At 33.5% G+C, this 13,372-nt stretch overlaps 1 protein-coding gene across 2 annotated transcripts; it reads right to left on the bottom strand.

The window, feature by feature from the left end:
* Positions 1-2,909: 2,909 nt before the first annotated feature.
* LOC126732666 (methyl jasmonate esterase 1-like) lies at positions 2,910-7,773 on the bottom strand. Of its 2 annotated transcripts, none has more exons than XM_050435638.1 (3): positions 7,294-7,773; positions 4,132-4,266; positions 2,910-3,333 (listed from the first exon to the last, which is right to left on the bottom strand). In XM_050435638.1, the coding sequence occupies exons 1-3, from the start codon at positions 7,657-7,659 to the stop codon at positions 3,196-3,198; spliced, it is 639 nt and encodes a 212-aa protein (XP_050291595.1). In that variant the 5' UTR covers positions 7,660-7,773; the 3' UTR covers positions 2,910-3,195. The 2 variants fall into 2 exon arrangements, with proteins under 2 accessions (XP_050291595.1, XP_050291594.1); XM_050435637.1 differs by having other exon boundaries at positions 2,910-3,483; positions 7,294-7,772.
* Between the last annotated feature and the right edge of the window lie 5,599 nt (positions 7,774-13,372).

Genomic DNA, 13,372 nt, shown 5'->3' with positions numbered 1-13,372 from the left:
TATGATGTATTGATCAGTCAATGATGTGTTCAGGTTATTAATGATTAATATGCAGCTTGTTCTACCCAAAAATCCTCTCGTTTTTGGTCAATTATTCTTCAACTTTTAGTTGGTGATTTCACTCCCGGAGACAGTTTTGGTCCCATTTGGTAGAACATCTTAAATACATGTTTTCAGTTTTTAAACAATATTATACGTATTTTCACACACTTTTTTACTCACACGTATTTCAAAAAAATACAAACAATATTACTTAAACTCATCTACCAAACGGACTCTCTCAAAAAAAACATCTAAAAAAAACTTCATACTTCAATCAGTTTTGTCACTATAACAGAAAATTCTTAAATATTTCTAAAATATAAAATTATATTTTCTCCTCTCATGTTAAAGATAAATTCCACTATAAATATAAATAATAATAAAAAGTATTATTTACAATATTTCAAAAATATTTCAGAATTACTTTACCTTTTTTATTTTATTTTATTTTTTTGCTTCAAAGTATTACTTTACCTTAACAGCCGGCCCATATGTCCCACACGGATATGATAGTACAATGGAATTTAGTTGACAGTAAATAGCAAGCAAATCTCCAATGGAATTTAGTTGACAGTAAATAGCAAGTAAATCTCCTCCGTAAGATAGTACAATGGAATTTAGTTGACAGTAAATAGCAAGCAAATCTCCTCCGTCTCAATCAAATGAGGGCCAAGTTAACTGGTCCCTTTGAAATAATAGTTAATAATTTATTTTAAAAAAAATTTGATATTATTTTTATAAAAAATAAAAAAATTGTTAAAATATTAATTTATTTTTATTATTATTTTAATAAATATTTTTTAAATGAATTATTAATCATTATTATAAGGACTTCAATATTTTTCCTCAAATAAATATGCAAGTTTAGATGTCAAACTGGTTTCGACTTTGCGAGTAAAACACGTATGTAATTGTAATTATTGTTGGTGGGGCTTACGTCTATTAGTCCACTAGTCTAGTTTCAAACAAGAGGACCAAAATTTTCAAAGAGTCAATAAATGTGTCCTGGAGTTCTGGTGGCACCGCAGTACAGTCCCAGCATTTCCGACATTTTTTCCGCTCAAACTATAGTCATAGTTGTGAAAACTAAGGGCACGTTTGGTAAAAATTATTTCTGTCAATTTATTTTATTATTTAACTTATTTTTATTACTATTTATGAATCTTATTGCACTTTTTAATATTATTTATGGGTCTCACTATACTATTTTAGCTAAATTTTACTTTTATCTACAATACTTTCAATAAAAAGTTTTTAATTTTAACAAAATAAATAGATTTCAAACAGAGCCTTGTCATGCTAACAAGTGCTCTTAATCCACTAGTCTAGTTTCAAACAAGAGGACCAAAATTTTCAAAGAGTCCATAAATGTGTCTCGTAGTTCTGGTGGCACGGCAATACAGTACCAGCATTTCCCACATTTTTTCTGCTCAAACCATAGTCATAGCTGTGAAAGTTGAGTGTCAATTTGGTAAAAATTATTTTTATTAATTTATTTAACTATTTAGTTTATTTTTGTTATTATTTATAAATCTTACTATGCTATTTCAGCTAATTTTTTACCTTTATTTACAGTACTTTCAACAAAAGTTTTCAGTTTTAGTAAAATAAGCAGATCTGTGTCCGTTTAGGAACAACTTATTTGTCTGAAATTGAAAATTTTTTGTTGAAAATACTATAGATAAAGATAAAAGTTAGCTGAAATAGTACAGTGGAACCCATGAATAATACTAAAAAGTGTAATGGAACCTATAAAAAGTAGCAAAAATAATTTGAACAGTAAAATAAGCTGGCAAAAATAATCAATGCCAAACGCACACTTAAATTGTAAATTGATTTTATATATATATATATATATATATATATATATTTATATAATTTGAATATATTCAAATAATGACTAATTTATTCAGCACTTATATGTAATAATATTTAACAAGCTAACTGAATAAATCAAACTAGCATGTATTTATAATATACACATTTAAATTATAAAATTTTATTAAGTGCAGATAAGTATATATAGTTGGGGATTCTGTGAGGGATTGTTATCCATTAATAATTTGTGATGCTTGTTGTTAATGCCTTTGGCTTTATTTTCCCCTAGTAATCAAGAAGGCTTTAGTCATTCTTACTACGACTTCTTGTTAATCTTTGTTTTACTAAATATAATATCTTCTTTTCCTACAAAAATGAAAAATGTGATAGCTAGGTGTATGTAGAAGGGGGGGGGGGGGGGGGGGTGGTTTGAACTCTGACACTGATTTATAAAATTTGTATCTTTAATGATTCTCATTTTTAAGTCATTACTGAATTTCAACTTTGACACCATATCTGATAAAGTACCGTATCTATATATGATAAAGCATCCACAGCAAAAATCCATATCTATTTAAGTAAAAGAATTTACTTTTTTATTTTTATTTTATGCAACTTTTTTTTTTTTTAACACTCAGATCAGATTATTTAATTTTTATTACTCTCTCAAATTATCTCTTTCTCTTTCTTTGTATATATAAATAAAGAAGTATTATAAAAAAATAAATTTGCATATGAATAATAACCATATATATTTACATTGTTATTGTAACAACAATATAAATTTACAAACTTTTAGATTAATTGATGTAGGTAATTTTTAAACTTAAATGAGTAAAATTAACATCTTATACTATTTTATACTAATGTGTGTGTGCTTTTATGTTTGTAGACAATTCTATATTTACAGTCTTGAGCTTTTATTGGTACGTGCAGGTTTTGAAGTATTGAGCATTTTTTTCACTTGCTTTTGTTGTATAGAACCATAAAAATAGTTTCATTTGGGCCACAGAATAACCGGTCATTTTTAAGACACATACAACATCGTATTGAGCACACACACACATGATGCAAGTATATCATATTCAATACCTCCTAAGGAATAGCAAGAGTGGATTTGCAATATATGTTATTGCACATAACATACATTCCATATATGTTATATGTTATTGTGCATTTGCAATACTTTCATCATGTCTTTTTAGAAAAAATATATAGTATGGGTTATAATCATTACACAAACAGTGTAACAGATTTTACCCACACACTATATCAAATATATCGTGAAAAATATATATTCCAAAGTCCAACATGCAAATGGCATAGATAAGGAATTTAAGAATATTTCTCCGCAATCTCTTGGAGACATGAGCATAGCTCCTTCGGTTTAGAAAACATGACCATGTGATCGGAACCAGTTATCACCTTCACTTCATCTGCTGGATTATTCTCGATCATCCACCTTTGAAAATCCTCCTTTATAATATTGTCTTGGTCACACACAATATAAACTCTACGAACAGATCCATATTTCTCCTTAGTGAGTTCTGATTCTTTTAACAATAATGCATCATCACCATAAAGACGAAAAGGTCTCACCAATGACATGGCAAGCGTCAAATCCTAGTTCAATTCATCAACCATCATTGTTAAAGTTTTCTCCTCCCCCCCAACCCAAAAAAAAGGATCATTGTTAAAGATTTTTTTTTTTTAAGAAATGTTAACCAATGCCCTAATGAACTATTTTTAGAAACACTTTATTAGGAGAATGATAAAACAATAAATGTTATTGACAATTTTTTATATTTTTCTTGAAAGTGGTGTCAAAACTTTCCTATTATGGTTTATTAATAATTGCCCTTAGGGCATCCGCTAATATGACCCTTTATTTTTTAAATGCAATTTAGGTAAGTAGCTAATTGTTTAAGACATTCAACCTTTAATTATAAAGTTGTTAAACTAATGATTGCATGCCTGACTAACTTTTTTGGCTCTTTTATTTAATGTTTTCTTCCTAAAGAAGGTGTGACTTTATTGAATAAATATGAAGTTTTTTTTATTTTTAATAGAGAATTTCAACATATGACGTCCTCTCTTGATGATAATTTTTTTTATCATCAGACTAAGACGCCAATTGATTTTTAGTATGTGCAGGAATTGAACCTTAAATTTCTTATTCAACCATTAAAAATTAATTAGTTAAGTTAACTAGAACCCATTAAATAAATATGAAGTTAAAGAGAAGTATAAAGTATAAATTATGTATCTTACCTCAGGTGGGGAGAGTTGGTATAACTTGGTTGCCATGGAATTGTACCCAAATAGCAATGAGGTAGGTGGGTTGTTGGGTCCTTGATCAAATGTGAATTGCGCGTCCTTGAGAGGATCCTCCAATCTTTGAGATTTCTACATATACCTAAAGATATCATTAAGCATATTTGGGAACTAGCTAGCTAGGAAGGGAGACAGCAATGACAATTGACTCAATGATGGAATTTCCTAAACTTGAGAGAGGATGATTGGAAATCCATGAACTAAACACTATCAAATGCACAGTAAAACATGTAACAATTTCATTTATTTTTCAGGTGATCTTTTCATGGTATATGCCTATGATACTATCCCTCAAACCAGTCTCTCTCTTGGTAAGGTCAATCTCATAGGTACATATCACCATCAAGGTCACACTCACATCACATACCTAAGCTCAATAGTATTGTTAATTGTTTGGATTGAGATCAGGTGATGCAATTGCAATGAAGAGTTGAGATTCAGAGTTGGAAAAAGTAACTTTCAATCTCAATTATTAAATAATAAAAAATATTAAAAGCAAGTAAAAAGTTAAAGTTAAAAATTTTAAAATGTAAAAAATTTTGTGAAGAAATGGAGTTAATTGCATGGTTGTACCTGATCTCAACCCATAACTTTTGTGACTTGATATGTGGTAAATAAACTTGGTAATCACACTGAACTAGTGGTCGACAGTGAGTAAAAGCTTAGGAAGCACATACATTACATTTAGGGTGTTGTATTCACGTCATATCAGTGTTGTACTAGCTGTTTCATGTTACAATTTTTCAGAAACTGATCATGTCCCTATGTCATACATGTATCTAGACCCATACCCATGTCAATGTCCGTGCTTAAAAACCATCATGAAGTGGAACATGAATTCAAGGATTAAGATCTTATTGAACCATGCATTACCACTTTTACGAACAAGATTGAAACTTGACATGTTCACTTTTAATTTCAACCCATGGATCAAAACATTTTAAACCTTTTTACTTTTTTACCTCTCACATAGTTACACTATTACATTTAATCCAAATCATTAATTCAAATCCTACTTTATGCTACAAAACTCCAATTGACTTTAGTGATATTGAAATTAATGCTACATTTGTTTCAACACCAAATGTTCTTTCTCCTCAAAAAATAAAATAAAAAACACCAAATGTTCTTTGATTGGAAAATATTTGATTTTTGGTGTTTGGTTTGTACGGAAAATTACTAATGAACCAGTTGCTAATCTCTCTACGATCTACTCATAGATTTGGAAAAAAAATGATCACGCCAGAGGGAGAGTCTTTCTAGTCATAGATCTCACCACCACTGCTAAGCTTTGACGCCATTCAAACAATACCACCAAGACAAGAACCACTAATCTCCTTAGGTCTAGATATGCTGGATCAACAATGTGGGTTATTTAAGTCATGGGTCAACAATGGTTGGGAGCGACGAGTGCAACCCATAGGAGGAGTGTGGTGGTTGTGGTAGGTGGCAAATTTGAAAGAGGGGAGGGGGGAGGTCTCCTATTCGAGAGCTTTGGGGCATAAATTGTTTTACACCATTTTTAACCGTACCAAACACTTAAGAAAATGGGAAAATGTTTACAATAATTAGATTTTTTTTTTCTTTCTATTTTTTAATGTGTGATGTAAGGAGGGTCCAAAATTTGAAACTCTTGTTGGATCATTGCAATATTTAAGGTTGTGTGTGTTTATTTATTTATTTATTTGTGCACACATTCCAAAAAAACACAATTACAACAAATTTACATATGGAAGCTAAAACATTATAGGCAAGTACTTCAAAAAAAAAAAAAAAAGCATTATGCAAGCCAATAATACATTGTTGACAAATGACAAGTGCATTCTTTTTCTTTTTCTTTTTTTTCAAAAAATGAGCATTATAGCTTATAGATGATCATTTATTGTTTTTTTTTTTTTTTAAATTGTTTCCTTAAAGACTCTCATTGATAAGACTATTTTTTTTTTTTTAATGAGACTATTCTTTATTTTTTTGAGACAATGAGACTATTCTTTATTAAGTAAGAGATTAACACAGAAAATAAATACAACTTTTTTTAATGTTTTTTTTTGAGGGGGAACTTTTTTTAATGTTAAGATGACATTGTGAGTATGGAATAAAGTGATTATCCATTTTTACCTTATACTTAGATAGAAAGATAAGATAAAATGACGCAAAAAAAAGGACACTAGAATATTCTATAAAGTAATACATTATGATTTATAATCCTTTCATTCTCAAAAAAAAAAAAAAAGATTTATAATCCTTTATAAAATAATAATAATAATAATATATTCTGATTACATTTCTCTCTTTCTCTCAAATATTTAATTAAAATGGTGTTTCCTTTTTGTAATCAATTAAAATGATGTTAAATCAATCAATTCATGTTTTATAAAAAGAAAAATAACCAATACTTGTCGTTTAAGTTGCGAAAAGTAATACTAAGCATACGAAAAATTGACAGTTTTTTTTGGCACTTGGCGAATTGTCAAATTTCCACTAATTCTTATCTAAATTCACTCTCAATATATATATATATATATATATATATATATATATATATTTTTTTTTTTTTTTTTTCTTACCACTAATAATCTGCCCATCACCAATTCACCATATGTCAAATTTTGTGTTTTCCTGTACTTTCTCTTAATACAAAGGTAACATTTTTCAATGAAAGAGATAAAACCAGCCACGTGTAAGGCTGTGGCATGCATAAGACTTTTATCTAAATTATCTGAAAGCAACCCACTTGGATAGTCGAAGACTCGAACGGTCATAATAGCGTGACCCTTTCAACTAATAATAGGAGACTAGTAAGTAGTAATTATCCCCAAAAAAAAAAAAAAAAAAAAAGACTAAAATGATCTAATTATGTTCAAACATGTCCTATTATTTTTGGGGGAGTAGCCTTCAAATATACCGAAAATATTTGATTAGTTAAGAAGAAAGGAAATCCTTGAGCCTGTTCAGAAAATTTTGAGTCGTGGTACAGTAAATAATGGGTTTACGTGAAAATGATTATTTACGCAACTACGCGGTAGAAGATCTAGGAAAGTGTTACTTACCCGGATCTGCTTTCTAACGATTGTTAGAGGTAGATGATGAGAGCAGTACCTGTTCGTTTAATGCAAGGAAATTGAGGTCAGGACCAGGCATAAGGGCGGTAGCATATACTGCAACAGAAATTTTCTCAGGGAACTTTTCCATGGCAACAGAGTTACAGGCTCCACCGAAGCTGTGGCCCACAAGGATCACTCTTTCCTCTGCTGGAAGAGATGCCATGAATTCCATCAAAGGCTCAAGGTAATCTGATAGTGATCTGAGCTCATGTGCTTGCTTTGGGTGAATCCCGCTCGCAGCTAGGTCCAAGGCTGTTACTTTATGACCAGCTGATTTCAGCAGGGTTACCACTTTGTACCAATTCCATGCTCCATGACAGGCTCCGTGAACCAGCACAAAATGCCTCTCCCTCTTCTCCATCTCCACCTTGTGTTGTGCGTGTGACTGTTAGACACTTGAATAATCTTATACTTTGGAGTTTGGACACACTAGCTGGGCAAATACGACGTGACACTGGCACTACTCGCCAAGTTCTCTAGGCCTAAAAATTCATGGCATCTAAGTTTTGGAAAATGATTTATCAATTATCGTGAAAAAAAGTCATTGGCACTAGGAATTATTAAGTGAATTAGCGTAATGTTAAGAATATTAAAAATTTTACTATATAAAATTTATAAATCAATATGTTACTAATCATAATAAAGTAATTCAAATTTTCATAATTAGATTGTGATGAGTATTATCTAAATGTTAGTATGACATTACAAATTTTACTACATGATTTGTCATCTATAAATATAATTGTTAAAATCTAACACTCACATTGCATGACATTATTGGATACTTTTTCTATGGAAGTGATATTTTAAAAAGAGGAGCAAATTGTCAAAAAGAAAAATGAGATGCTAAGAGCAACCACATCAGTCTGTGTATTTTACAAATTCATTTTTACATTAAAAACCTACTTTTTCTATTTTACACATCCACTTTTACAAGACACCCACATCAATTCATCTATTTTATCACCTCTTTTATTTAAATAATCAATTTTCTCAATTTTTTATTATTATTTCCTCACCTAACCCCTTATTATACACGCGCTCTCTCTCTCTCTCTCTCTCTCTCTCTCTCTCTCTCTCAACCCATTTTTTCTGATACAGCTCTCTCTCTCTCTATACCCATCTCTCTACCCATAACCCATCTCTCTACCCATTTCTGAATCAACTCTCCCTCTCGGTCTATACCGATCCACAGCTCCCTAGCTCCGATCATCTCTATACCGATCTCCCTTTCTGAATCAATTTTCTGAATCATCTCTATTCCGATCTCCCTAGCTCCGATCCACAAGCACCGATCAGTTAATGTATCTCCCTAGCTCCGATCAGGCAAGACCCATACCCACGAGCTCCGATCAAGAGAGACCCACGAGCTCCGATCAAGCAAGACCCAAGAGCTCTGATCGTTCCAATCAAGCACCGATCGTTCTGATTAGCACCGATCTCTCTTTGTTGTTTGTTCGTTTGGGTTTGTTTGTGTGTGGGTGTATCTTTGTGTTTTTTTTTTTAACTTTTGAGCAAGTGTATCTCTATGTTGATTTGTCTGTGTGGATGTGTTTGGGTTAATTTTCAATTGATTTTGTGTTAATTTTCAGTTGAGTTTGGTTAATACTCTGTGCTAGATTGCTGTGTTTGGTGGTGGCGCTGGGTTTGGTGGTTGGGTGGTTATTCTGGCGCGCTAGGATGTTGTAATGGTTGGGGAAGAGAAGTAGTTTGATAGAGGAGAGAGAAAATTTAAAAAAAAAAAAATCTTTTACATGGTAAACAGTAATCGTGTATATATGCACGGTTACTGTTCATTTTGCAAGATATCATGTATATTTAGACATTTTTACAAGAACTGATGTGGAAGGATTTTGGGATAAAATGTGTAAATTGGAGCACTTTTTGTATTTTAGATGAGTATCCACGAGCTGGTGTGGATGCTCTAAAACTTAAAACAAGCCTAGAGGGTCCTGACAAAATTAGCAACTCTGCGTTGTGGAAGATTCTCTCGATAATTGGGGGCTTTCCTGTTCTTTAGCTCAATAGAGAAGCATAGAGCAAACTGAAGAGTTTTGTTTTTTGTTATTTTATCAACTTTAGAGTTAAATGATCTCCTCTATAAATGGTATGTAGTAGATGTACTTGAAGCATTTTTTGGTCTAAGATTCCAATTTTGGATTAAAATTACAAACCTTCCTGTTAAGTATTGGAGTTTGACATGTTTAAGTGATATTAGCTACTGGGGTTTATGGCAAGACAGTTTTTTATTATTGAAATTTTGTTTATTAATTATAATATTAGTCTAGAGATATTAGTTTTAAGATTTGCCCCTATTCTTTGATGCAATTAGTAAAAATCAACAAAGGATTGGCTATGCCCTGTCTCTATGACTCTATGATGATTGCTATGAGTTTTAAATTCCCCATAGTTATTGTTCACTTGGAGAGTGACAAAAACCTGAGTATAGCATTAAATATCCTTTTATTCTAGAAAAATTTGATAAGTGTAAGTTTGTTGGACATTATGCAAACTTGGGTTTCCAAGGTACAAAAGAGACTTAATAAGGGCATTAGCATCCAGTTTCTTCAAAAAAATCTCATTTTACTATCTCAAAAGCTACTTTATTTATTATATCATACCAATTTATAACACACCCAACATCTCAACTTTTATTTTCTCATTCAACTCATTAAAATAATATACACTACCCAATAAAATAATATAATCCAATCTCTCACTCTCTCTCTCTCCTCCCCCATCACTTCTCTGTATCTTTTCCTCACCATCTCTCTCTTTCAATCACCCATCACCACTACCTCTGCCACAAGAAACCCACCACCACCACCAAGAAAAAACCCATCACCACCACCTCTACCACAAGAAACCCACCACCACTAGCATGAAAAAAACCCACCCCTACCATCAGGAACAAAACCCATAAAATCCACCACCACCTCCACCCACAAAACCAACAAAACTACGGCTAAAAAACCCACCAAACACCATAGTCACAGCCACAGTGAGAATCAAACCCATAGGACAGAATCGAACCCAAATCAAAACCCACCACCCCATATCTAGATGGACCAAACACCCACCAAACACTACAGCCATAGCAAGAACCACCAAGAGAGAACCAAAGAAACCACAAAAAAACCAATCCCAAACACTGGCCACAACAACCACCAAAAAAAAAAAAAAAAAAAACACTCCCCACGCTAGTCTCCTTGCCGATCTCCACCACACCGACCTCCATGCCACCATGCTGATTTCAAACACACGAGTGAGGACTGATGCTACACTGCTACAGAGAGAATCAAAGAAATGTGTGTGTGTGTGTGAGAGAGAGAGAGAGAGAGAGAGAGAGAAAGAGAGATGTGGGAGACGTAGAGAGAGTGGGAGACAGAGTGATGGAGAGAGAATAAATTAGTAAAAAACTATCCAAGCCTACTACAGTACCATCTTACATATAAGATGCTATTGTAGCAATATTGTAAAAAAATTCGCAATTGAAAACCCAGATAAAGCATGTCTTTTGTGTTTTGATGGTAAAATATACCAACATATGTCATATGACAACATGGTTACTAATGCTCTAAGAAGGTAGGAAGTTGGCCAACTTGGATATAAACCCTTTGATAAATTTGTGTAGATGCCAAATAAAAAAAATTAAAAAAAAAAATGCTATTGTGGAACTAATAAATAAAGGGGAAGCTTATTATAATCCTTTCAATTATTTTTAAATATAATTGAATGATAAAGAGGGTTTAGATTCCAAGTTTAGGTGGGGTTTCCTTTACAAAATAGGTTCTTGCTTGCTGAGACACCAAGAGGTTGTTTGGTTGGGAAAAAAGTCTAAAACTAGTTAGACTAGTTAATTAAGGTTTTACAATTAATCATCCACAATACCATTTTAGTACCGAAAACCATAAGTCATAACAAAAAAAATACCAATATATACCATTCCATTAGAACTACTCTACTATCTCCTCCTACTAAATGCTACAAATGAACTTTTGATGAGAAAGTTTCATTATTATGTGTAACAATAATGATAGTGTAAGGGTCATATTTTTATGCAATTCACATATCTTATAACAAAATGCACTTTACTTTTCTTTTCTTTTTTTGATAAGTAATAAGAATATATTGAAAAGAAAAGGGGTGTCACTTGAGTATACAGGAAGTATACATCAAGGACAAATACAAATCAAGTGCATAAAGTACAAAAGTCCATGAAACCATGGTCTGAAGAAAAAGAACGAAAGCTAAACACTATAACCCAATCCAGAAGAGTCTTAAGAAACAAGAGTTTAAGATCTGCAACTGATCTCTCTAAATCCTCAAAATGCTGGTTATTCCTCTCCCTCCAAATGCACCACATCAAACAATGGGGCACAGCCATCCAAATAGTCAAATTCCGATGCCTCCCCAACTTTCCTTGCCAACAAGCCAACAGATCCACCAATGTTTTCGGCATAACCCAATGAATGCCAAACAGAGTAAACACCATAGACCATAAATCAAAAGCAATAGAGTAATGGATGAGGAGGTGGTCAACAAATTCCCCATTTCTTTTACACATACAACACCAATCCAAAATTAAACCTTGTCAATCAAATTCAACTATCTCACCACCTTCTAACCAACTCTTCAAGTCTACATCCTCCACCATCACCCCATCCCCCTCGGATTGTACCGCTAAAGGCCTCGAAGGATTTCCTGAATAATCCATGGCCACAGGCTCATCCAAAACAGAGCCCTTAAAAAAGCCTGAAGGCTGTCTCTCGATCCCCATCGGCACCACCACTCTCTTCCCATCACCAAGTTCTAATCCCCACTTGTCCGAGAAGCCCCTTAAATAATTCAAGTCCATAGCATTATCAAGTAAAAGATGCTTGAACTGTTGTTGTACCAACCCCCTATCGACAGCGGAATTAGACTCTGAAACCACCATAACAGAGCAAGAGGATATTTGTGGAATGGAGACTAAATCAGCATGTGGGTTCTAAGTTTTCTCAAAATTATGCACCTCATTGATTAGAATTGGTTTCGAAAGAGGGGTGGGAGCAGGATTAAGCACTTGTGGTTTCAGAAAAACAAAACTAACCTTTGGGTTTTGGATTGCAAACTCAGATTTGCCAATATCGAAGCATGCAGCAACATCGGCATCTAAAGAAGTCACCACCATGTTCACCAACACCACTTTGGCAGGGATATGAGTCTTGGGGTCAACTTGGGAGTGAGATGAGTCACATGGCACAGATGGAAACACATTTGAAGGACTCCTCACGTGATTGCCTTGTAAAGAAGAGGCTGGTTGCTGGGCTTTGGGCTTTTGAACAGACCCACTATGACCCAAGAAGCTGCCACGGGGCTTCCAAGCAGGTTTAAATATGGGCCTGTTCTCTCTTCTAGGGGCTGACACTTTAGTAGGAGCTTACTGGCCACTGGGCTTTAAGCCCACTTCCTTGACCTCTAAAAAAATAACACCCTACTTCCCCTCAGACCCACGTTCCACACAAAGGCAAATATCCAAAGTCAGCTTACCTTTAATACCATTGGTAATGATGCCATTTATAACAGACGTGACTTCTGCCCCAAACCCAGCAGTTTCTTTTCCAAGAAGATCATTGTTGAGATCACAAAGATTACCACTGGAATTTGGGATTTTCAAATTTTGAAATTCCGAAAATTTCCCCTTCCCTTTAGTCACAAACCCATACTTCCTCTGCTACCCCTCTAGCACCACCACAGCAGGAAGCTTGTGTTCACCGTTTCTAATTCCAATGGTTCCAAATTTTTTCTATTGCCCCTCCTGTACCACCACAGCAGGATGCTTGGGTTCACTGTTTCTAATCCCGGAATGTCCCTGCCGGAGAAGAGAATCTTCTAATGTCTTCCTTGGTGAAGACCAAATCCACCCCACCCTTTCCCTAATTTTCCTTCCAGTATCATTATGGACCCTCTTCGTCGTCCATGAATGAGTTCAAAAACAAGCAAAAAATTTCCCCTAGCATTGGACCCCAACTGAATAATAAAAATCTTATTTCCTTCCCTAAACGTTCTAGAGAGCTGCACAGGTGATTGCT

This window comes from Quercus robur, chromosome 6 (assembly GCF_932294415.1).
Source record: "Quercus robur chromosome 6, dhQueRobu3.1, whole genome shotgun sequence".
NCBI lineage: Eukaryota > Viridiplantae > Streptophyta > Magnoliopsida > Fagales > Fagaceae > Quercus > Quercus robur.
This window is presented reverse-complemented; position numbering and strand designations above follow the sequence as displayed.